A 26141-nucleotide genomic window follows, 5' to 3' on the forward strand; every position below is an offset into this window, starting at 1 on the left:
ATGGGTCGGATGATTGATCCGGACATCGTTTACATGCATTTAAGTGAGATCCGGCTTCAAAAAAGTACATAAATATCACTTAAGTGGTCATAACTCGAGACAGGGTTGCCAGATCTTCGATATTGTGGTCTCGTTGGAAAGGTCTCTTGATTACCTATTCAACGATGAGTCGGATGATGGTTCCGGACATCGTTTACATACATTTAAGTGAGATCCGGCTTCAAAAAAGTACATCAATATCACTTAAGTGGTCATAACTCGAGACATGGTTGCCAGATCTTCAATTATTTGGACTCATTGGAAAGGTCTCTCGATTACCTAACCAATGATGGGTTGGATGATTGATCCGGACATCGTTTACATGCATTTAAGTGAGATCCGGCTTCAAAAAAGTACTTAAATATCACTTAAGTGGTCATAACTCGAGACAGGGTTGCCAGATCTTCGATGTTGTGGACTTGTTGGAAAGGTCTTTTGATTACCTAACCAACGATGGGTTGGATGATGGATCTGGACATCGTTTACATGCATATAATTGAGATCCGGATATATGTGAAAACACATTTTTATACATAACTTTTGAACTACTTATCGAAACTTCAAACAATTCAATAGCGATGTATGGGACCCTAAACCAAGTCGAATGCAACTGGTTCGATCAAAATCGGTTCAGCCAGTGCTGAGAAAACTTGGCAAGATTTTTGAACACATACATACATACACACACACACACACACATACACACACACAGACATTTGTTCAGTTTTCGATTCTGAGTCGATATGTATATATGAAGGTGGGTCTTCGAGCTTTTAATAAAAAGTTCATTTTTAGAGCAGGATTATAGCCTTACCTCAGTGAGGAAGGCAAAATCAAGTCAAATTTGTTTCACTATTTTTACAAAAAATCATAACTTGTTGGCAGATTTTTTGACCATACTTCTCTATGGCTCAAAAGTTGCGTGATTTTGTCTCCTGAAACAATCTCGAAATTCAAAACATGCGTACATTGGGAAATTAAGTTTTTGTGAAAAAAAAAGTCAAATAGAAAATCAGCATTTTTTCCGTGTACCTATTTTTTATCAATAGTTCTCAACAATACCTACAACTTTGCCGAAGACACCAAATTGTAACTTTTGAGTGTTTGAATATTTACGTACCATTTTTGTATAGACAGCAGAAAAAAATGTAGGTATGGAGACTTGTATGGGTGATCCAATGACACAAAAAAGTTTCTTTTGTCTTAGGTAAACCCTCCACAAAGTTTGAGCCAAATCAAAAAATACAAAAAATAAAAATGGTCAAAATCGGCCGAATTCGTAGAGAATTGCTCAGATGGTTCCCTAAAACATATCCAAAAATAAATAAATCAAAATTTTGTTTCTGATTAATTCACTTTACAGCGACAAAAAGTTGATTGAAAAATCTATTTTGTTCAAAGTCCTAACTAGCAACTTTGCCGAAGACACCAAATAAATCTACAAATTTCTTCGCGATTTACAAATTTTGAATATCTACGTGCTATTTTGCATGGACAGCTGTCAAATTTGTATGGAAAACTGTATGGACTAAACAATAACAAAAACAAATCTTCTTTGCTCACAGGGAAAGGGAATGTTACAAGCAAATAAAAATAAACAATAACAAAAAAAATCTTCTTTGCTCACAGGGAAAGGGAATGTTACAAGCAAATAAAAAAAGCTAACATTATGTTTAGAAAAATGCTGTTTCGTAGAGAATTGCTCAAAATTTTGATACATACTCCATTAAACATCCTTTATCTTTTCGAGATCGATTCCTAGCGCTATACGAAAGTACCTTCTAACAATTTTAATAAAGTAGCAGTTTAAATTGCACTATATTATAAAAGTTAAAAAAATATTAAATCGAGGAAGATTATTTTACATTACTTTTTGCCTTCCTCGCCTTACTGAGGAAAGGCTATAAAATCTCTCGAAAAATGAACTTTTTAATTATACTTCCTAGACCTACCATCATTTATACATATCGACTCAGAGTCACCAGCTGAGCAAATGTCTGTGTGTTTGGCTGTATGTAGACACGTGTACCGAATCAATGTCACTGAAATACCTCGTCACTGACTGAGCCGATTTTTACCGTATTGGCCTCATTCGATTCGTCTTGGGTTCCCATAAGTCCCTATTGAAATTTATAAGATTTAGTAAAGCACATCAAAAGTTATGCTTAAAAAACTGCTGCATATAAATTTCACAACTTGCAAAAAAGGATGGTTTTTGCTTGAATATTATATATATTTTTAGAATGGTTCTAAAATGACCTTTCTTGTCGATTAAGAATTTTCAAGATCTGACTTACCTATCTTAAATTATAAGCAGTTTAAAAAATGGTCTGAATTTACATAACCTCAAATGGTCGGGTCTGATCGCCACGAAAAAGCCGTGTAGAGGGATGCAATTTTCCTCTAAGGCGTGTCTGTATAATCTTGACAAAAAAACTGTAGGTAGTCTGTTTTTTTGACTTATCGCTTATTTTTTTAGGACCTCTTAAGTGCTGCGATCGCGTGAGGGGAGATCTATAAACCATATCTGTAGTTTTTTTTTTAAAAAGGTCCAATACACGAAATTTTCTGTTTTTGCTTTTGGGTGTTTTTGAAACCGCCTTGAATCAGGGGTATTGAAAAACACCCAAAACACCTGAAAATTTGGTTTATTGGACCTTTTTTTTAAAAAAAAAACTCCTGATATGTACACTTTAGGGGGTTTGGAATCACTCTATAAATGAGAGGTTGATTAAGTAACGCTTTTTAATTTGGGTGCGCAAGAGCAACAAAAAATTTCCGACTGATGTATTCCCTTAAATGAAAAACTGAATCATTGGCAATACAATACATTTTTTCGATGTATGCGCTATCTTCAAGGAAATGCCTCCCCCAAAATAGAACATTTAATTTTCCGCAATACAACTTTTTTCCGACCTCACTACTCCCTCTGTCTAATAAGAATTCCTTCTCACTCCATCGATGTGTTTATTGAACTTCCTTTTTCCCTCCCCCGCTGGATTTGTTGTTGAACTTTTCCTCCCTTCCCCGGTTTTTCACTCTCCCAGTAACCACCACCGACAGCCGTCGCCATCCTTTCCGCTCTCTTATCGCTCATCGGCCAGGCAATTCTCCACTTGGAAAAAAATGGTAAAAACACGCGAGTCAGATTCGTCCTCTCCTCCACCTGTCCTTTCAGTGTTTTTTTTTCGCAAACACGACGTTTTACATCATTTTCCAATTGATTTTTCACCTTTCAACGCTGCACTCGGCACACTTTTTCTTCCTTCTGCTCTCTCTCTCTCGTTCGCCACTGCAGTTTTCCACGCGCAGACAATGAAAATTCTAAATCACACCAAAATTTTTGTTGTGTCTGTTAAAAATAGAACATCACAAACAACGGGGTGCCACCACTTCTTGCGAGGTGGCGATAGAATAGACACTTTTTTCACGTAAATTTTTCCCCTCACACAGCTGATTGAACGATTACTCGACGACTTTATTGCACTTTGACAAAGTTGAGGGGGATGGGGGCAAATAGATAACACAAATCCGATCGAAAGGGAAGGGGGATAGATTGACGATAAAAAAGAAAAGAAAAAGAAGACTCGAGAGGTGAGTTTAGGCAAATGATAGCGCACGGTCCGATTTGTCGCGTTTGAGCACCAGGTCCGCGTTGTGGCCCGCACGAAGTTCTCTGCTGAACTGAGCGGCACTTGTTAGGGGGGCTACGGGAAAAGTCGGAAAATTCTCGGAGAGCGAGAGAGTGAAAGAGAGCGCGAGCGGCGACGATGCAGCATTTTTGACGGACATGTGAGGCTCTCTCACTTGAGGGAAGCATTTCTCTGTCTTCACATAACAACATCAAACAAGGATTAGGAAGAGTGTGTCTATCAGGAATGGTTTGTAGGACGCGCCAAACAATGGGTTCAAAAGTGTATGTTATGTGGAGTACACTGGAGCACAGAAAAAAGTCGTTTTGTTTTGAGTTTTAGCCAGATTTGTTTTAATTCTAAATGTTTGATTTGAAATATTTTTTTTCAGTCGTCTGACATTGACAAACCTTCAACTATTACTAGTCAATGGATCAAATCAACGATTTGAATACTCGTATCGAGTGTACCAGCTAAGTGATGATGATTTCAACTTCAAAAACTACGAACAAATTTTGGAAATTGATGATGAGGTTCCCGAAGTGCCGCAATTTAACCAGGAATGGAAGCCATTAGAGGTAAGAAATTACCAAAATTTGTTTTCAGAACATTACTTTAAAAGCACTTTTTTAGACGAACGCCCTTCACTCCGAACAAACTGCTGTCTTGGTGGCCACAATCAAATTATCCACCCTCAGCGAGCTAAGTCTGACCACGAACCTGGAATGTTTCGTGACATACGACGTGGCAACGGTAGAATCCGATTTTTGTAACCCTCTTCAGCTCTACCCCGGCGCAGTGGATGTCAAACGGACCGACCTGTTCCGCACCAACTCCGGCGTAACGTTCCACGATCGGCACATCTTCAAAGATCTGCTGGTTGTGACGGCCACCTCCGAGTTCATTCCGTTGGTTGTGTCGTTCGAGCAGAGTCCAAATCGCGGTTTGGATCGATTCTGCATGGAGGCTCTCAACTTTAAAGTGCTGAATTTGAGCAACAGCATCGAAGAGCGGGTAATATTATTCAAAAAAGTGTAAACAATGCAATTTTTGATAATTTTTTTTTAATCAAACAGGAACTGCCCACCATACTGTATTTCGCCGATAACGGTTACTGGCAGTCAACGATGATAAGATTAGACCAGCCGACCGAATTGAAGCAGAAACTGAAGATCTACTGCCGGTAAGACGCGGTGTAATTTTGTCAACCTTGATATAATCTCATTGGTTATTTTAGGTACAGCCATCAGATTGTGACACTACTGCAGACTATTTATTCCGATTACGAGGAAAAGTGCCGAATCAGTTTGATGGATGAGCACAACTCAACGGCGATGGAGTTCAAAGACAGCTTGTTGAAAGAAATAGATACCAAAATCGAGCGACCAACCAACGAACAAGACGTTTTCCAACGAGAATTTGTAACCGATTGTGCATTTGCCAGCTTGAATGAAAGATAAAGTTTAAAATAACCTTTTTATATTTTAATTTCCACGGTTGTCAAAGTTAACGTTGATGTTGATCAAGCCTTTCAAACATTCCTCATCACAATCGCATTCCTCTGATGTTTCTGGAAGAGTAGAATAAATTTTTGAAAATGCTATTGTTGATTGTTTTCCTTCTTACCTTCAGAAGTCTCCTCAGACGTTTCCTCAGACGTTTCCTCAGACGTTTCCTCAGACGTTTCTTCAGACGTCTCTTCAGACGTTTCCTCAGAAGTCTCTTCAGACGTCTCCTCAGAAGTCTCTTCAGATGTCTCTTCAGACGTCTCTTCAGACGTTTCCTCGGACGTCTCCTCAGACGTTTCCTCATCTGGATTAACGGTCGTTACATCTTCGGGATCTTCAGTGGGGCCCTCAGTTTCATCCTCAGGATCAGTAACGGGCTCGTCAGTAACAATTTCGTCATCCACAGCAACCACCTTCACTTCCGGAACAGCAACCGACTTCACCTCCTTTTCCTTCACAGGAAGACCCTGGATGGAAACGGCGAAGCAAATTGCCAACAGAACCACGAACTTCATCTTTTTGCTTGTTTGTTAAGTTGGGTTTGAGTTTAGACTTTGAAATGTAAGCCTTGCATAGAATTCAACCGTATTATATACCCAGATTTGAAGGTTCCAAAACCCCCGAACACAGATCTCCATAATCCATTTATGATCTGTCTTAGACGATTTCAACATACTATCATTGAGATGCTATCAGTTGCAATTGTTGTCTTGCTCGAATTAGGAGTAGTAAATTTTACAACACAAGTCCGTTTTGGATTCCACCAGATTCATAGACAAACAAGAGTTTTCGGTCGAGTCATTGCTTGTTTTAAAAATAGAGATTTTATAACATTTAAAAATATCACAAACCGTTAAAGCCCTTTTTAGTTTTTAATTCTAATTTTGTTTTGGACCAACAAAACTTGTGAATTATTTATTTTTTCATTTATAAACCACAACTAATTTCCTTAACATGAATAAATACTAAAATTCTAAACTGGTATACTTGCCAATTTACTCTAAAACTGTTTGTTTTGTCTGCCTTGGCTTCGGCCGACAGTTCGATAATAAACGTTATCAATGGCATCTTGGGATTTCCTACTATTCAGACAATTTTTTTGGGTTCCTGTCTGTAAAATTGAAACTGGTACATAATCACTCGCCAAATGCCTTTGAATATCAATAAAAAGTGATAAGTTAAATTTTTGCCTCGTGCCGTGTCTACTTGAATGATTTGCGGAAGATGTTTTGAACTGCTGGCAAATTCCTGGTGCAATTTTCGCATCAGTTGCACGACAATATTTCAGCATTGAGCAAGTCTAGAGTAGTTTAGTATTAGTTTTTCATTGAAAAGTCGATATATTTTTTGGACATCTTCTAGGAAAATGTGTCCGTTTGCATTTTTCTGTATTCTGAATCCAGTTGTTCTTACATTTATTATGGTTTGAGTGTAAACATTTTCTTATTTTTTTGAAGCAATATTTGTATATTTGTAACGATGTTATTGTGACATTAAAATAATTGATGTTTATATTTCGTTAATTTATCCATTTTTAATCAAATTCGTTTCTTTGTGCAATTGTTGATATCATTTTGATGTTATTTTGAATGAAAGGTATTTTTTTCATAATTTATAATAATATAATATTTTTTAAAACTTTTAGAAAAATTATTTAAATAATTCAGTATAACGTAATAAAAGAACGCTCTTAAACCAAAAACTAACGAATTTGGTAATAACATTTTATTTTGTTTATCGTTCAATCGAATTTCAGTAAAATTAACCCTCTCCAATCCAACACCGGCTTTAGAGAGGCTTCTTAAAAATTCGGTAAAAGTCAATTTTCAACTGGAAAAAAGAACTCTTTATTTTTATTAAAATTGAGGGATATAAATTGTACTTGTTTTATTTGCCTGGGATTAAATTTGGCTTTTATAAATTCTTTATTATAAATTTTTCAACCGGTTGGTTCAACTTTTTGGCTATTCTTGGTTGTGTTTTTCACAAACACTAACAGTAAAATAATGTAAACTGTATTTTTTTATGTCCCAGCTAACGTCATGCGAACGGTTCAAAACCCGGATACCTCATCTTCACAGCAAAAAATCCGATGGTAAACCTTCGTCAAAAAAAGACACTTAAAATTACACGTTGCAGGTACAATTTTTGTAAGCACAATTGCAACGTACGGGATTCAAACCCAGCACCAACAGTAAGGAGGCCTTAGCCCTCTCGGCCATCAGGCCGATAAAGAATAGAAAGGATAAATGCAAATATGAGCTTTACATTTCAGTCAAGTAGGTTTCCCATACTGATGGGCTACACATTTCAGGGTGTTATATTACATAGAATTCCATAAAATAATGCAAAAAATATTTTACTCCCAGGCCTTTTACACGCAGCTGAATTACTACTTTTTTGCTGTGTTGTTTTAACTACTATTTGGATATAAGTTCGCATAAAATGTCAAAACTGTATTATTTGATGAATTCTAACATCAACTTTCATTTAGAATTTATTTGGGTGCTGTAGTCAATGCCAAAAAATTAATATAACGTCTTGATTCGAAATCCGGACACTTAGTAGCATATCATTTTTGTTGTAGCTGGAAAAACATCATGTAACATGTTGGAAATGTAGTAATATCATCAGGATGTGGTATAAATAGTCGGTTTTAAGAGAATGCTTGGAAAATATCTTTTCTAAAAAAACTTGATCAGATTTTTTTTTTATTGAAATGACTTGCTGTGCTTCAAATCCCGAACACTGATAAAAGCTGATTCGAAATCCGGATACTTTTGCTTCGAATTCAGGACAAAAAAAAACACCAAAAAAGCAAAAAACTGGAAATTGGGTTTATTGGACCTTATAAAAAAACTCCAGATAAATATAAATTAAAATACTAAAAAAGAAACAGAGAAGTAAAAGTGTTCTTAGAACCACAGATGCTCACATATTCAAATTCAATTTTTCGACGCTGTCGTGCTAACTTGTCGCACGTCGCTTTTTGACGTTCCGAGAAAACATGTTTTAATGTTTGACCTTGAATAAACAATAACAATCGTGTTTTGTTTGGTTGACCATTCTATGCTTTTTTCCAAAGTTTGGTTGAATTTGGTTGCTGGAGTCTCGAGTTATAATTACAATTTTTTACGGTAGTCGAGCTCGTACTTGTGTCAAATGCGTTCTGAGCTGAAATCCCTTTACCCTTTGTCGCATCAATTTTCGGGGTGTGACAACAAGATTGGCGCTCTCAACTCAATGTGGCCAAAAATGCACGTGCAACTGTGATATGAATACATGAACAAATACAAGCATTTGATGTAATAATCCTTTATTTATCTACACTTCTTGTTAAACTGTTTCATTTTAAATTCATCCGATTTTACGTCACAACATTGACGAGTCCATCGCCATTTCCGTTGCCACGATTATCAACGGCGACGTACACGTTCACCAGCTTGCCAATCCTGTCGTCAAACTCCGGATCAAACTCGTCATCCACGCTAGCTTCTTCCTTTGCCGGGACAACTTCAGCCACCGGAACTCCGGAACGTTTCTGCATCAGCTGCCTTACTTCCTCCTTCACACGTTCCAGCAGCTCTTCCCGAGTGGGATTCTGAGGTTCCGGAACGGTTTCCTCATCGCCATCGTGCAAAATGTCGACAAACACGGACACCAGCGGATCGTCCTCGGGAACGTGGTGCGAACTTCGGGACAGAACGTACCGAGGATCGGCGTTCGCAATTTCCGCCTGGATGTCCTCCAGTGCCGGAGTGGCTTTTACGGAAACTACGCAGCACAAGGCAGCTAGCAAAATTAGGCACTTCATCGTCGATGGTCACTTCGAATGTGGTAGGATTTTGATGCGACAATGGTCGGTTCTCAATGTTTGGTCGATTGACAAGGTATTTTTTAATTTTGATCATAAAGATAAATTGTGTTTTACTGGCGGCGGTACGTTGGGCGGTGTAGCTCAAATCGTTGTCTTTGGTGCGTTCAAAAGATTCGGATTAAAAGCCTTTGTTATCTACATTTCCGAATTGCCGTAAGAGCAGAAACTTGAAGATAATGTACACAGTAGTCCCACGTATTTGGAAAACCAAAATGTTTGGCAGAAGGACTCAAAAGGGCATCAAACAAAAATGTTTTCGCAAGTCGACTTTTCTTTGTAATTTACAATCGAAGTTGGCTTTACTTTATTTTTTTACAAAGGGCACTTTTTGAAGTTATAGGAAATATTTTTCTTGAAAATAAATTCATTGTAAAAATGTAAATAACGAATCCGGTTTGGATAAAGTATATACATTTCAGACTTGTCGAAACCTCGATTATGTACGATGAACTTTTGATAATCTCGAATATTCTAGAAGGTTCTAGGAATATACGAAAAAGTTCTGTTAATCTGGAGTATTCCGGGAGTTTAATTCGTTTTCAGTAACTTCAAATTTGTAAAATTCAAGTTTAAAATTGCTTAATGCATTACAAAAGTAAATATTTTCAATACTCTGATACCGCCATTTTGGTCGCCATATTGGATTACATATACCTTTCACTTTGATGCTATCTTAGGTTGATATTTAAACATAGTGATTCAGAACATTAGAAAGTGAAATAACATATTGAGAAAAAAAAATTATTTTGCAATTTTCAGTATTTCGATTATTGAAATTTTCCATTTAAAAAAAGGAGAATATACATCACTAACGCTAAGTTACAATAACGGTATTTATGCTCCACTACACTCAAACACCAGTTTGCGGCTCACCTTTACGTTCAATCTCCTAGCTGTGATAAGCATGCGCTCTCTGACTTTTGCCTTTACATTTTGTTTCTTTACCGGTGGCGTGAGAACTGTCAAATCTTCTTCGGTATTTATTTAGCTAGCCAACCATCTGGTGTTTTGCCCATCTAGTAGCATAGCATTTACTTTTGTCAATTGTTTTTTGAAAAGAACAGAATAAATTTTAACACTTTAGCGTGAAGACAAAACCTTTGTATTGTTCAGTGTTTTAAGATTGAAAAGTTAACATCATTCCTATTTGACAATCAATTTCCGTTGTCCAAGTCAAAATTAATCAACTGATAAGAACCTTGATTAGCTAAAAGAATAGTCTAATTTAAGCAATAATGACTGCTGATTTAGAGCTCGTTAAAAAACACATCGGCGAGTATCCCGATTTTCCGAAAAAGGGAATCCTCTTCAAGTGAGTATTTAAAAAATCAATTCAATTTCATCGATTAACTTAAAACTTATTCGCAGAGACATTTTCACCGCCCTTCGAAGTGGCCCGGTTTGTCAAGCCGTGAAGCGACTGCTCGTGGATCACGTACGTCGAAACTGCCCCGATGTCGAGGTGATAGTAGGCCTTGAGGCGCGTGGCTTTCTGTTCAGCCTGCTGATTGCCGCCGAGCTGGGCGTCGCCTGTGTGCCGATTCGCAAGAAGGGCAAACTGCCGGGCGAGTGCGTTCGGCACGAGTATCAGCTGGAATATGGAACTGTTAGTAATATTTTTGTTTTTAATGTTTTTTTTCTTAAACGAAAATTCTTAATTTTAGGACACCTTCGAGATCCAAAAGGGAAGCATTGCTACCGGACAGAAAGTGTTAATTGTTGACGATTTGCTGGCAACCGGAGGCACTATGGACGCGGCCAATAATCTGGTCCAGCAGGTTGGAGGGATCGTCGTGCAGGATGTCGTTATCATGGAGCTGAGCACGTTGGGTGGGCGCAAGAAGCTGGAAGCGGCCGGGTTTAAAATACATTCCTTTTTACAATACGATGACGTTGAATAGTTAAATGTTTTTGTTCAAAGGATTTCAACTTATAATTTGCTACAGCATTTCCAAAGAGTTGATTTGATTTGCATCTGAGCACAATTTAAGACAATTTATTGTTATATCGGAGTACAACTAAAAGACGGGAAATAAAGTTATGTTTTTAAATGCTGACTAAATTATGTGTGAAATCATTGAACTTCTCTTGTACGAAAACATACAAATATTTGTTGACGTCATAAAATTACGTTTTTGATGGTAAAAAATAAGGGCTCATCGATTAACCACGATGATTTTTTTTGTATATTTCAGCACCGAAACAAATTCCAAATTCCAATAATGTACACAGTATTCCCACGTATTTGGGAAACCAACAAGTTTGACAGTAGGATTCAAAAAGACATCAAACAAAAATGTTTTCGCCAATCGACTTTTCTTTGTATTTTTAGAAGTGGATGAAACTTTGTCCATGCATTCTCTACGTCAAATGAAGCCATTAGTGCAAAAAAATTTCATGTGAAAATTCGAAAATCTGTATCTTGAGAAGAGATCTTCTGATCAATTACGACTTATCATAAAAGTATAAATCTTCAAAAGTTTATTTCAAAAAAATCGTATTTTTATTTTTAGAAATTGTTGACTAAAAAGCATGCAAATGGCACGTTTAGTTGATTTCAAATTCCAAATTCCAAATTGGGTTATTCTTCGCCAACTCACACAGCAGTTGCCCCGACCCGTCTTCGATTTGCGTGAAACTTTGTCCTAAGGGGTAACTTTTGTCCCTGATCACGTATCCGAGGTCCATTTTTCGAAATCTCGTGACGGAAGAGCGGTACGACCCCTTCCATTTTTGAGCATGCGAAAAAAGAGGTGTTTTCCAATAATTTGCCGCCAAATTATATCAAAATTATAAATTACAAATTACAAATTACAAATTACAAATTACAAATTACAAATTACAAATTAAAAAAAAACGGAATCGACGTAACACCTTATAATGTGGCCCTCTTAAACCTTGCGGTTTCGTCAACGGATCCACAGGCGTGTATCGTTCTTTTTGCGACAAGACTCCGCCTCCCGGGTCTCCTAAGTGTGAAGGTATGGGCACGGGGAGAGGGCACCGAATACCTATATTTACACTTAGAATTTTTTTGCGTCCGCCCCGGGATTCGAACCGGCGACCTCTGGATTGTGAGTCCAGTGCGCGGTCCGATTGATCCACACAGGCAGACGAAATTACAAATTACAAATTACAAATTACAAATTACAAATTACAAATTACAAATTACAAATTACAAATTACAAATTACAAATTACAAATTACAAATTACAAATTACAAATTACAAATTACAAATTACAAATTACAAATTACAAATTACAAATTACAAATTACAAATTACAAATTACAAATTACAAATTACAAATTACAAATTACAAATTACAAATTACAAATTACAAATTACAAATTACAAATTACAAATTACAAATTACAAATTACAAATTACAAATTACAAATTACAAATTACAAATTACAAATTACAAATTACAAATTACAAATTACAAATTACAAATTACAAATTACAAATTACAAATTACAAATTACAAATTACAAATTACAAATTACAAATTACAAATTACAAATTACAAATTACAAATTACAAATTACAAATTACAAATTACAAATTACAAATTACAAATTACAAATTACAAATTACAAATTACAAATTACAAATTACAAATTACAAATTACAAATTACAAATTACAAATTACAAATTACAAATTACAAATTACAAATTACAAATTACAAATTACAAATTACAAATTACAAATTACAAATTACAAATTACAAATTACAAATTACAAATTACAAATTACAAATTACAAATTACAAATTACAAATTACAAATTACAAATTACAAATTACAAATTACAAATTACAAATTACAAATTACAAATTACAAATTACAAATTACAAATTACAAATTAAAAAATTACAAATTACAAATTACAAATTACAAATTACAAATTACAAATTACAAATTACAAATTACAAATTACAAATTACAAATTACAAATTACAAATTACAAATTACAAATTACAAATTACAAATTACAAATTACAAATTACAAATTACAAATTACAAATTACAAATTACAAATTACAAATTACAAATTACAAATTACAAATTACAAATTACAAATTACAAATTACAAATTACAAATTACAAATTACAAATTACAAATTACAAATTACAAATTACAAATTACAAATTACAAATTACAAATTACAAATTACAAATTACAAATTACAAATTACAAATTACAAATTACAAATTACAAATTACAAATTACAAATTACAAATTACAAATTACAAATTACAAATTACAAATTACAAATTACAAATTACAAATTACAAATTACAAATTACAAATTACAAATTACAAATTACAAATTACAAATTACAAATTACAAATTACAAATTACAAATTTCAAATTACAAATTACAAATTACAAATTACAAATTACAAATTACAAATTACAAATTACAAATTTCAATAATATACATAAATTGAATTTGATAATAAAAAATACATAAGCATTTGGTATCTCCCGGCCTTCAGGACACTTTACTCACTCTGCTGGCTATGCTTGTCTTGGAGTTATGCTGAGCCTGCACTTCTTGCGATCTTTCATGCACTCGTCCGAGGGGTCACTCAATTGTGCCACGATTCAAAGTCATCTTTAAAATTACATCTTCTAATACCAGAATTTTAAAGGAGTTCCAGAATTTTTAAAAATTTCATGTGCGTAAAAATTCTCAAAAACCCCCATTGGGTGGACCCCTCGGCTCCGCTCAGCCGTATACCCGGCCTATCATGAGTCAGCCACTCCGGTTGGCTGTGGAGGCCATCGTTTTCCCTTCTCACCGTGTGCGCTTAAGCTCCGCGATCCGGCCAGTTTGGAGTCGAAGCTGAAGCGAGTTGGACGTATTTTTCGCGCTGGTCATTCCACTTACAACTCAGTCTTTTTTTTTTAATATTATTTCTTCTCGTCGTCGTCGTGTACGCGTCTGTATTCTGCTTTTGATCGCCTGTGTGAGTGAGTGTTGGCCGAATGGTGCTTTTGTAGAGAAGCTTTTATTTGCCGTTCCTTTCGATTGATTCGAGAAGAAGTGCGGCTTGGTTTGGGGTGAAGTTATTTCGTGAAGTAAGTGTGGTGTTCTTCAAGGAAATTCACTTCGATTCAACTTCATTTAGGGAGCCATATTGCGCTGAAAGGATTGAAGATGATCCCCCTGATTTTGCCGACAGAAGGGGGTGTTTTTTTTGTAACGGTGTAGAGTACCGATCGTGCATTCAAGAAGTGCTACAGACAAAGTGGAAAAAATAAAAACACTGAAGAAAGGCATCTGGAGTTGTGTTGAATGTGCTAACAGGCCAGAAGAAACCACTAAACCGTGTGAGAGTTTAAAGAGAGAAGCAAGAAAAATAAAATAAAAACACACTGGAAAAAGGGGAAACCAGCACAAGTACGAGCAAAGAATGGGAAATAAACATAGTTTCGTGTGAAATTGACGACTTAAAAGTGGTACAGTTCGTTTGCGGTGGCTGCTGAATGATAAATTTTGCGCGACACACAAAACGGTGTCAATCTTGATGGGGTGGCAGCAAGTGATGAAGACTTCAATGCGGCGTTGAGCGGCTCGAGCATGGGCAGGTGACGAACCCTTACTCGGCTGAAGGGAGATTTTCGTTTCGAGGTCTAGGTCGAAGTTCGGAGTGGGTCAAACCTGCGGTGGCAAAGTGGTAGCTCGATGGACATTCACCACTTGATGGAAGCGTTAGAGGATGGTTGAAAAAAAAATCGTGAGAATTATTTTGTTAGAGGAATACCTCAAATATCTGTCTAATGGTTTTGCCTTCCTCACTGAGGTAAGGCTATAATCCTGCTCTAAAAATGAACTTCGTATAAAAACGTCGTAGACCCACCTTCATGTATACATATCGACTCAGAATCAAAAACTGAACAAATGTCTGTGTGTATGTGTGTGTGTATGTGTGTGTGTATGTGTGTGTGTATGTATGTATGTGACCAACAAACTAGCTCATGTTTCTCAGCACTGGCTGAACCGATTTGACCCGAACCTGTTGCATTCGACTTGGTTTAGGGTCCCATAGATCGAGTTTTATACAGATTGAAGTTTCGATAAGTAGTTCAAAAGTTATGTATAAAAATGTGTTTTCACATGTATCCGGATCTCACTTAAATGTATGTAAACTATGTCCGGATCCACCATCCGACCCATCGTTGGATAGGTTATCAAAAGACCTTTCCAACGAGTCCAAAACATTGAAGATCTGGCAACCCTGTCTCGAGATGTGGCCATTTAAGTGATATTTATGTACTTTTTGGAAGCCGGATCTCACTTAAATGCATGTAAACTATGTCCGGATCCATCATCCGACCCATCGTTGGATAGGCTATCAAAAGACCTTTCCAACGAGTCCAAAACATTGAAGATCTGGCAACCCTGTCTCGAGATATGGCCATTTAAGTGATATTTATGTACTTTTTTGTAGCCGGATCTCACTTAAATGTATGTAAACTATGTCCGGATCCACCATCCAACCCATCGTTGGATAGGTTATCAAAAAACCTTTCCAACGAGTCCAAAACATTGAAGATCTGGCAACCCTGTCTTGAGATATGGCCTTTTAAGTGATATTTATGTACTTTTTGGAAGCCGGATCTCACTTAAATGTATGTAAACTATGTCCGGATCCACCATCCGACTCATCGTTGGATAGGTTATCAAAAGACCTTTCCAACGAGTCCAAAACATTGAAGATCTGGCAACCCTGTCTCGAGATATGGTCACTTAAGTGATATTTATGTACTTTTTGGAAGCCGGATCTCACTTAAATGTATGTAAACTATGTCCGACTCCATCATCCGACCCATCGTTGGTTAGGTTATCAATAGACCTTTCCAACGAGTCCAATTATTGAAGATCTGGCAACCCTGTCTCGAGATATGGTCACTTAAGTGATATTTATGTACTTTTTTATTCCGGATCTAAAAAATAGATAAAATTTGTGTACAACCCCATCATATCAGCCATTGTTGGTAATGAGTGAGGAAGGCTCCAACCACATAGGTGGATTAAGTTAGTTTTTATTTTGGTTTGGCTTTTGACATTATCAAATATCATAAAAAATCAATACCATTTACGACGTAAAAAAACGAGTTTCTCAAGCTTGGAAGATTAAGTGTTAACACTCCTGGATAAGGAAGCGTGAGAAGGTTTTCCCTACTAGTAAACTTTAATTCAACAGCGCGTTATCTTTATTAGGTGTACCACAATTCTGATGAAAGGTTATAAAAATGATTTAAGACTTCAAATTTGCTTAGCAATGATTACGGCATGGACAGAACTGGAAGGCACGAGGCCGGGTTCAATCGGTAGAATTTTATAAGGAATTTCTTTTTCTTTTTTAGTTTTAAATAGGAAAGCTCTTTAATTCTGCCATTTCTATTAGGGGGACCGCTTTCCGCTTTTTCTCCAAGGAAACCGACTTAATCGAATTGATTATACTGGGCGAGATAGGACGCCGTTTATTCTAAGATGATGTTTTCCACTTTGTACGTAATTGAGTCCATAAAATTCTCGTTAGGGCCAGATGGAAACCAAAGCTATGACTATTCACTTACAAAACGAACATCGTTCAACTCGATAACAATACAACTTCCGAATAGCCCTAAACCAATCGACTTAATGTACCGAACCTGAAATTCATGATTTTTAATTATTTTTCCATGCTGGAAATGACTACGGTTAAATTGTTGCGACCATTTTGTTTGAGGGAACAGAGTAAGATTAGTTTTCTTATCGTTAACGATTATGGCGTTTTGGAGCTTTGATTATTTTTCCGCATGAAATGACAATGCCTCATTCAAGAGATTTTTATTTAAGCTCAGCATTTCCTTAACAAAAATTCTTTAAATTAGACTGTTAGTTGTGAAAGTAATACATGGTGTTTAACATTTTACTTAAATGTATTTTGTTTCATAAATAGAATTTCCTACAAAGTCATTACGTGCAGGATCCAATCCAGATAATAAGTCACGCGCGCATACACATTAGGAGTTATACAAGTATCACTACGCGAAAACGACACAATACCGATTTGCAAAGTACTTCCACCATCCATCACTGTCAAAGGACCTCCGGAATCACCTCTACAAAAAGACCGATCGCCGTCACTAGACATACAGACATTCTGGTCCTCAATCCAAGCAGGATTTGGCGAGGATGCCCTACAATCTGCATTGGACATGACCGTATTGGAAGTATATCTGAGCACATTTGATGTGTCGCAATCATCACAAGTCCTTCCAAATCCAGAAACGGTCCCAGTTAAACCCGCAAACTGACGATTTTCCCCACGAGCTGGAAGACGAACAGTTTTAACACGATCGTTGAACGTAATTTGGCTGCTGAGGCGCACTATAGCAATGTCGTTTCGAAAGTCTTGCTTCTCGTTATAATCGGCGTGATAAAACACTTTTGAAAACGGAATTCTCTGCTGGGTAGGCTCGTTTATGTTTCGATTTTGAGCTCCTACGATGGCAATCCCTCTGGTAGCACGCCAGACACAGTGAGCCGCAGTCAAAATCAAGTCACTGCTCAGAATTGATCCGCCACACAACATATCTCCGCCTTCAGTTGTATCGAAACTCAGGACAGCTTGGTACGGAAATTGGCCAGGAGCAGCTTCTTGACCATTCACAATCCTACGGTCTGGTTGCTGTTTCCGCAAGTACTGCATCTCTTCTGGTAGACGAGCCCAGAATTGGTCGGAATCCTCAACCGGCTGCACCTGGGACCATTTGATACCGATTGACTCTATTGGCTGGACTTTGGATGAATCGATATCGATGGACTTCGCGTTGGCCACGGCAACAGCGGCAAACAGGATAAAAAACTTCCTCATGCTGGAAACTGCTGAATACGATTGATTATACCAAAATTGTCGCGCGTCTTATATACAAGCAAATAAAGTAAGATAAGATTCGTTATCGCACGACTTCCAGATTTCTTGGAGGAGCTTATAATTTGTAATAATTCGTTATCGTTATCAACAAATGATTTCTAGAAACAATTGTTGCTTATCTATGAGGTATGTTCCAAAACAATTTTTTCATTCTGATATGGAGGCTTTCAATTTCGTGTATAAAATTTGTATTAACCCTGTACTAGTCAGATAATTGAAAATACATAAAGAATTAGTAACACAAGTGAGGGGAAATATACCCATTTTAATCACACTAAGCCGTTCGACCAATTCTCATCACTTTTGCATTTTTCCGCTACTAAATCAACATTTTTAGATACATCAACAATGGAGAGTTGCTTGCTCACTTTTATTTGAGCTATTTGTTACTTTGGAACAGTCAAAAACACTTTATGAAAGCTGTAATTCATGATCAAAGTGCTGATAGGCCGATAATAGAAATAGGCTGAGAAAGGGCATAGTTCCCCGACTTATTTTTTCTTCCATGCCTTACCACAAATCATCTTTATTTCTGAAAAACTCATTTTGTGGATAAATATTCAGTTGAAAAGTATTTGTTCATTCACAGTAAAACAAAGAAGTGTAAATTGGGTAGGTGTTTAATTTGCTGGTGTTTCCTATTTTATGATTTTGAATTACTTAAATTTACACAAATTTTTCTGACATAAATAATGTCTCATTCTCAGATAAAGTAATACCACTAAAATTTTATTATGGATTGAAATTTTAAAATATTCAATTGTTTGGGCATTTGAAAAAAAAAGCAGAATTGCAAAAATAGGACTGATTTTCTCAAACTGTCGCGAGCGTTCACAATTGCAGAATAGGACTGATTTGTGAGATTACTTTCCTTATCGTGGTAATTTCCCGGTTTCTTGGAAGTGATGTAAATTCTGGTCATGCAATGGTTTCTAAAATGTTTTACTTGATAATAAGCGTTTGCTGAGTAATTTAGCACTACAAAGAGTCTGTTTCGTATCAGTTTTCTTTTTAAAATCTTCACCAAATCATTGTTTTTGCCTTCCTCACTTCATTGAGGAAACTCTATATATTCTCGAAAATTGAGTTTCTTTATTAGATGTTGGCTAAAGTCCAAATGATTGTTAAAAATAGGCCATTTTGCATGTCGATTTTTTTTTCTTTGGTGTACGATGAAAACCTTGCTTGTCTAAGTTTGAGTGATTTTGGAAACTATCAAAAATACACTCAAACCCCGCTGGTTTGACACCAACTGTTGTCAAACGAACGGGGTCACTGTTGAGTTTGACACCCCTTTTACACGGAGTTCACACACACTACCAAACTTTTGTTTTGATAGTGTGTGAGCGCCGTGTAAAAAGTGACAGTTTGTCACTTTTTAGTTTAACTTTGACCAACCAACGGGGTACACACTAAAAAAAGTGTCAAACGAAAAAGTGACCAACCACCGGGGGTTGAGTGGACCCAAAAATAATGCCTAAAATGTATTTTGAGGGCGCCCGCTGCGCCTTAGAACTGCAAATCATCATGAAAATGTCATATGGCCGAATATCTACACAGAAAAAAAAAAGTTGAATTTTGGAATGTTGAAAATTTGGTAGGTTGAATATTAACTCTATTTTTGAGTAATATTACATAAAAAATGTGTAAAAATGTGAACCTGATGAATATTCATCAAAAACTGATGAAAATTCATCATTTTCTGGGGTAAAATTAATTTTTTTTTTGCCACAAAATCTGTCACCATTTCCTGATGAATATTACCATCATTTTTTTTTTCTGTGTAGGACATGGTTCATGCAAGTAAATGTTAATTCTTATTAAGATGTAACATGTTTTCCAAAACTGAACGGAGATTTATAGTCAGTTGTTAAAATACTTCTTGTTTTCAAACCCAAAAAAATCGTTGTCTTATGTGACCCCTACACTACTCTAAAGTGATTAAGAATTTTTGCCTTCCTCAGCTCACTGAGGCAAGGCTATTAAATCACTCGAAAAATGTACTTCTTAAATACACCTCCTAGATATACCTTCACGTATACCTATCGACTCAGAATCAAATTCTGAACAAATGTCTGTGGGGATGTGTGTAGACATGGTTTTTTCCACACGATTATCTCAGAACTGGCTGAACTGATTTTGGCCGGATCCGCCTTATTCTGTTCGTTTTGGGGTCCCCTAAGGCCCTTTTAAATTTCATTCTATTTAGTGAAGTACTTTTAAAGTTATGCCGAGAAAAAGTGTTTTTGTAGCTATAAAAAGGGTAATTTTTGCATAACCTCAAAGGCCGGGTCTTTTTGCTTACGCGCAAGAGTCGCGCAGCATGCGTATCGCCCGGTTGCCACATATCTTATGCAGTGTCTGCGTCTTTTCTGGAAAAAGTCTGTATTATATATATTGCTGAATACATCATTTTGTCTCGACAAAGATTTACACGAACGTCGGCGTCGGCGTAAAGTATTTCCACCATCAACGACTGTTAAAGGACCTCCGGAATCTCCTTGACATGCTCCACGTTCACCGGCAATAGACAGACATAAGCTACTTTCTTGTACCATGGTATTAGGCCAGTGTTCTAAACATTCTGCATTTGTTATGATCGGATTGGAAACGTATCTGAGTACATCCGGCGATGAACAGCCTGAGCAAAGTGCGCCAAATCCGGAAACGGTACCAGTCAAGCCAGCGAACTGACGATTGTCTCCTGGAGCTGGCAGTCGCACAGCTTGAACGCGGGCGTTGAACGTAATGTGGCCGCTTAGACGAATTATAGCGATGTCATTTACTAAAGTGTTTTCGTTGTAATCTGCATGATAATAAACTTTTGCAAACGAAATTCTCTGCTGGGTGGGCTCTTCTATAACGCGATTGTGAGCTCCTGCGATGACAATCCCACCTTCAGCACGCCAGACACAGTGAGCAGCAGTTAAAATATGGTTGCTGTTTAGAATTGATCCGCCACAATTAAAAGATTTACCATTTTCCTGGTAATTCACGAAAACTTGGTACGGAAATTGGCCAGGAGTAGCTTCCTGACCGTTCACAATCCTACGGTCCGGTTCCTGCTTCCGCAGGTACTGCATTTCAGCTGGAAGACGAGCCCAGTACTGGTCGGAGTCCTCGATCGGCTGGACCTGGGACCATTTGATACCGATCGACTCAATCGGCTGAACTTGGGACGAATCGATATCGATCGACTTCGCGCTGGCCACGGCCGCCACAACGGCAATCAGGAGTAGTAACTTCTCCATGCTGGTAAAGACTGATTTTTGACAAAAATTATGTGGGCCTTTTATACGATTAAACAAACGATGATAAGATTTGTTATCATGGTTTGAACTCAACTTATTATCTGGATTAATTCATGGGTTCTCTGAACTGAGGTTTTGATAACACCTGGCTGGATAAGGAAGCGTGATCGAATATTTCGTTTGCTTTTTAGCTAAGATTATTTTTTTATATTTCTATCATCTGTTTTTACATATAATGAAAAACAATTAAGCTAAACCTACCTCGAATTAGTTTCAATCTAATGCACACTTCATTTAAGCCGAAATGAAGCAGCTTTTATAAAAATGAATTCTGAAGTCTTTGTTTATATTTACTTTGATGAGTAAAGAGATACTCTGTTGCTATTAACTTTTATTTGCTTCTTAGAACCGATTTAAAATTTACAACGTCATTACATGCAGAATCCAGTCCATATAGTAAGTCACACGAGCGTAAATTCCAGGAGTTTCTTCTCCACAACCGATCCCAAATGATACAATACCGACTTGTAAAGAACTTCCTCCATCGATAACATTCAAAGGACCTCCGGAGTCACCTTGACAAGAATCACGTCCTCCTTCAACAGACACACAAACGTTACTATTATGAATTACATCCGGATTTGGGTAGGTAGCCAAACATTCTGCATTTGTGAGGATTGGATTGGAAACGTATCTGAGTACATCTGGTCCTTCACAACCTGAACAAAGTGCGCCAAATCCGGAAACGGTACCAGTCAAGCCCGCGAACTGACGATTGTCTCCTGGAGCTGGAAGTTGAACAGCTTGAACACGGGTGTTGAACGTAATGTGGCTGCTTAGGCGCACTACAGCAATGTCGTTTTTGAAAGTATCATCGTTATAATCCGCATGATAATAAACTGCCTTGAATGGAATTCTCTGCTGGGTGGGCTCTTCAATTCGGCGATTGTGAAGTCCTACGATGGCAATTCCTCGGGTAGCACGCCAGACACAGTGAGCAGCAGTTAAAATATTGTTGCTGTTAATAATTGACCCGCCACATGAAGAACCGCCACTCTCTGTTTGGAATTCCAGGTAAACTTGGTACGGAAATTGGCCCGGAGTAGCTTCCTGGCCGTTCACAATCCTACGGTCCGGTTCCTGCTTCCGCAGGTACTGCATCTCCGCCGGAAGACGAACCCAGTATTGGTCGGAGTCCTCGATCGGCTGGACCTGGGACCATTTGATACCGATCGACTCAATCGGCTGAACTTGGGACGAATCGATATCGATCGACTTTGCGCTGGCCACGGCCGCCACAACGGCAATCAGGAGTAGTAACTTCTCCATGCTGGTAAAGACTGATTTTGACAAAATTTATGTGGGCCTTTTATACGATTTAACCAACGATGATTAGATTTGTTATCACGGTTTAAATTCAACTTGTTATCTGGTTCAATTCATGGTTTTTTTGGAACTCACGTTTTGATTAACACTTTGTTGGATAAGGAAGCGTGATAGATTGTGCCAAATGCTTTTACTAACTATCTGCATATTTTTATTTCATGATCAAATTCTAAGTGTAAATATAGGTATTCGGTGACCTCTCCCCGTGTCATACCTTCACTCTTTAGGAGACCAGGAAGGCGGAGTCTTGTCGCAAAAAGAACGATACACGCCTGTGCTGCCCGTGATAGCATAAATGTCCCATATGCATTTTCATCGTTTTTGAGTTATTGATGCAGATTGGTTCAAAATCAAGTGCCCTTTCAGAAAACCTACAACATCCAGTACTTTGTTCTAGGAATCAGGAAGAAATCCTGTTTTTTCGCGAAAACTCAACTCTTAGCCTTATGTATGGGACAAACTTCAAATGCGTTTTTCTCAGCTTGCTGTTTTTGCATATGGAACATTTATGCGAACATGGGTAGTGTGGATCTGTTGACGAAATCGCAAGGTTTAAGAGGGCCACATTATAAGTTGTTACGTCGATTCTGTTTTTTAATTTCATGAAATTTACATACAATGTTCACATTTCTAAATGGTGAAATCATTTTATAAACGGCATCACCTATAAAATTTTATTGAAAATATCTAATTGAATTATACATTCTCATTTTATCTTTATTTATTGTGAGGAAGGAATTAAGATCTTGCTTTTTAAATTTCTTTGCAATTTATTTATATTATATTTCAAATCTTCTTTCCTAACTAACTACAAAGTCATAACATGTAGAACCCAATTCAGATAATAGGTCACACGAGCGGAAACCGAAGGGAATCCAGCGTTACAACCATCACCATGTACGAAGGAGACAACACCGACCTGCAAAGCACTTCCACTGTCGTTAACTACCACAGGGCCACCAGAATCACCGTAACAGTGACCACGTTGTCCGGCATTAGACATACAGATGTTCTGATCCTGAATTAGTTCAGGTTTTGAAAAGGAAGCCAAACATTCTGCATTTGATATCATCGGATTTGTAGTGTATCTGAGCACATTTGATGTGTCACAATCGTTGCATAGGGCTCCGAATCCAGAAACGGTTCCAGTCAAGCCCGCGAACTGACGATTGTCTCCTTGAGCCGGAAGCCGCACTGGTTGAACATTAGCGTTGAACGTTATGTGTCCACTGAGACGAACTATAGCAATATCGTTTCGAGTATAATATTCGGAATAATCAGCATGATAAAAAACTTTCGCATACGGAATTCTCTGCTGGGTAGGTTCGTTAATTTTGTTGTTGTGAACTCCTACGATGGCAGTCCCACTGAGTGCACGCCAGACACAATGAGCCGCAGTTAAAACGTTGTTGCTGTTTATAATTGATCCGCCACACGAGGAAGGGTACTCAATTAACTGATGTTCCAGGAAAACTTGGTACGGAAATTGGCCCGGAGTTGCCTCCTGACCGTTAACAATCCTACGGTCCGGTTCCTGCTTCCGCAGGTACTGCATCTCCGCCGGAAGACGAGCCCAGTATTGGTCGGTGTCCTGAATGGGTTGAACCTGGGACCAATCGATGCCAATCGTCTCGATTGGCTGAACTTGGGACGAATTGATATCGATTGACTTCGTGCTGGCCACGGCCAAAACGGCAACCAGGATTAGTACCTTCTTCATGCTGGGAATTGTTGAATACGACTGATTTTTGTATTTTTTTGTGGGTTTTTATAGGAGCAAACGTTATAATATTAATTTCGTTATCAAACTGACTGCTGTCTAAGAGTATGTATTGGTATTTTTTTCTAATTTGTCATTGTCTTCAATTTGGGATTTCTTGGAACGTTATTTGATTGATCCCAATTTATGAGTTTATGATTAACACCCAGCTGGATAAGGAAGCGTAAGAGTCTGTTCCGTATCAGATTGCTTTTATCAACTGATAAAAAACCACCAATATAATTCAAGCTTGGTGACCTACCACAACTCGGATTAAGTCCTATCAACACCTTGCTTAGCAACGCTATATTATCTATTCCGAGAATAGTATCTTAATTCTTGATCCCAAATTCGAACCGATTCGGCCTTTCCATTGACGAGATATTGTGGTATCAGATTTTTAAAACTGTACTCTACTGTAGTCAGCCTGTTAAGTTAGTAGGTATATATTGGTGCTCCATCAACATCCCTGGGAATCTACGTTTTAACAACAATTAAAAGAAATCTAAACCCTAAATATTGAACCAAATTGACCATATTTCATCGTATTCGTATTATCCCAATATGTTTCCAAATCTATGTCAAGTCTTTGTAACAATCTCACGCCAATGTTATTTGCAACAATCAATGTGATCTCAACAACCGCCCTAATCTTTATTTTCCAAACAACACGATCTAGGCATCAAATTCGCCAGCTAACGAGCCGCTCGTAGTCACTTTGTTCAGGTGGATGATATTATTTTAACATCGCTTCTCCATTACCATGTTATGTGATCTGGTTTCCCAACAAGAGCTGAATTTAAAACCGAAACCAGCAAAAAACATAAACAATCCCCAACGAATCGGTACCCACAAATGAAAGCACTATCGGTGTTCATCATCGGCACCGGCTTTGGAGTCACATTAGAGGCTCAAGTCATGAAAACCGAACCACTTTTCCGAGCAGTCCGAGCACTTGCAGCAGCAGCTTTAAATTGAAATTTGCTAAAACAACTTTTCGCGGATCCATTGTTACTTCCTGGCTTTGTTACTTACTGTCTTTTGGGGTGCTCTCGGACGAATGTGTCTTCTTCTTAGCAAGAGTGAGGGTGGCTCTAAAATTTTACATCTTGTCTTTTGATAATTTTAAGAGACAGTCATTGTTGCAAGAAAATTTTGGCGTTCCACCCTACCGCAAAGTTGGACAGATTTTTCCCGCCTCTTTTTCGCGCAGCAATTTTACATAACGCATTTTACGGCACGTTTTTGTGCACAATTCTGCAATGGATAGCCGCTGCTGCCTGCTGCTGCTGCAGTGGTAAGTTGATTGTTTAGAGGTTTTTTTTACGGAGAATGTACCGCGACCGGGTCCAGCTTTGGAGCGCAGCTAAATGAGCTGCGGAAAATGGGCTTACACAAATCCAATCGTTCACACATCACTCAAAATGAAAACGAGCAGCAGCGGCCGTACACCTGAAGGCTCCATTTTCTTGACGAGCTTTTTTTTCCACACACTTTGTGCTATTCATGTGACCTGTCTGGCTGTTGGCTGCTGTGGCGGTGATGGTGCGGTGGGGAACAAACTTTTCAAAGACCGGTTTCGTAATTGCAAATTTTGTCATTTTTATTGTGCTGTTTGACCTGTAATAATTTTGCATTACTATTGGTCTTTTCCTTCTTTCGTAAAACATAAAAGATCAACTGGTTTATTGCCAGGTACCATCAAGACTGTTTAAAACTAGTCATTATAAATAAAAATATTTTATAAA

At 37.5% G+C, this 26141-nt stretch overlaps 9 protein-coding genes across 12 annotated transcripts in view; 3 read left to right on the plus strand and 6 right to left on the minus strand.

Moving 5' to 3' along the window:
- Positions 1-3717, minus strand: part of LOC120423016 (carbohydrate sulfotransferase 11) — a 33143-nt gene extending 29426 nt beyond the window's left edge. For both annotated transcript variants that reach the window (XM_039586656.2, XM_039586654.2), the window contains exon 1: positions 3272-3717. The gene's annotated coding sequence lies outside the window, so the exon portion shown is untranslated. The remainder of the gene's footprint in view (positions 1-3271) is intronic.
- Positions 1-5274, plus strand: part of LOC120423015 (uncharacterized) — a 35647-nt gene extending 30373 nt beyond the window's left edge. Inside the window, exons 2-5 of the mRNA XM_039586653.2 lie at positions 4063-4249; positions 4305-4685; positions 4748-4854; positions 4909-5274. Coding sequence (XP_039442587.1) covers positions 4063-4249; positions 4305-4685; positions 4748-4854; positions 4909-5131 — 898 coding nt within the window. The 3' untranslated portion in view covers positions 5132-5274. The remainder of the gene's footprint in view (positions 1-4062; positions 4250-4304; positions 4686-4747; positions 4855-4908) is intronic.
- Positions 5134-5747, minus strand: LOC120423017 (uncharacterized). Its single transcript, XM_039586657.2, has 2 exons — positions 5298-5747; positions 5134-5241 (listed from the first exon to the last, which is right to left on the minus strand). Exons 1-2 carry the CDS (start codon positions 5692-5694, stop codon positions 5156-5158), a joined length of 483 nt encoding a protein of 160 aa, XP_039442591.1. The 5' UTR covers positions 5695-5747; the 3' UTR covers positions 5134-5155.
- A 4256-nt stretch (positions 5748-10003) lies between these two features.
- LOC120423024 (adenine phosphoribosyltransferase) lies at positions 10004-11137 on the plus strand. Its single transcript, XM_039586667.2, has 3 exons — positions 10004-10368; positions 10425-10662; positions 10721-11137. The coding sequence occupies exons 1-3, from the start codon at positions 10292-10294 to the stop codon at positions 10955-10957; spliced, it is 552 nt and encodes a 183-aa protein (XP_039442601.1). The 5' UTR covers positions 10004-10291; the 3' UTR covers positions 10958-11137.
- Positions 11138-13878: 2741 nt separating this feature from the next.
- The window catches only part of LOC120423022 (LHFPL tetraspan subfamily member 3 protein), a 62662-nt gene continuing 50399 nt past the window's right edge, over positions 13879-26141 (plus strand). Inside the window, exon 1 of one of the 3 annotated variants that reach the window (XM_039586662.2) lies at positions 13879-14149. The gene's annotated coding sequence lies outside the window, so the exon portion shown is untranslated. The remainder of the gene's footprint in view (positions 14150-26141) is intronic. The other 2 variants (XM_039586664.2, XM_039586665.2) reach the window with 2 other exon arrangements.
- On the minus strand, positions 16884-18137 carry LOC120423018 (brachyurin-like). Its single transcript, XM_039586659.2, has one exon. It carries the CDS (start codon positions 17935-17937, stop codon positions 17026-17028), a length of 912 nt encoding a protein of 303 aa, XP_039442593.1. The 5' UTR covers positions 17938-18137; the 3' UTR covers positions 16884-17025.
- LOC120423005 (trypsin-1-like) lies at positions 18020-21276 on the minus strand. The gene is made up of 2 exons (XM_039586628.1): positions 20438-21276; positions 18020-18051 (listed from the first exon to the last, which is right to left on the minus strand). The coding sequence occupies exons 1-2, from the start codon at positions 21246-21248 to the stop codon at positions 18020-18022; spliced, it is 843 nt and encodes a 280-aa protein (XP_039442562.1). The 5' UTR covers positions 21249-21276.
- Positions 21566-22755, minus strand: LOC120423021 (trypsin-1-like). The gene has a single exon (XM_039586661.2). It carries the CDS (start codon positions 22575-22577, stop codon positions 21669-21671), a length of 909 nt encoding a protein of 302 aa, XP_039442595.1. The 5' UTR covers positions 22578-22755; the 3' UTR covers positions 21566-21668.
- LOC120423020 (brachyurin-like) lies at positions 23399-25616 on the minus strand. The gene has a single exon (XM_039586660.2). It carries the CDS (start codon positions 24352-24354, stop codon positions 23443-23445), a length of 912 nt encoding a protein of 303 aa, XP_039442594.1. The 5' UTR covers positions 24355-25616; the 3' UTR covers positions 23399-23442.

Source organism: Culex pipiens, chromosome 3 (assembly GCF_016801865.2).
Source record: "Culex pipiens pallens isolate TS chromosome 3, TS_CPP_V2, whole genome shotgun sequence".
Lineage (NCBI taxonomy): Eukaryota > Metazoa > Arthropoda > Insecta > Diptera > Culicidae > Culex > Culex pipiens.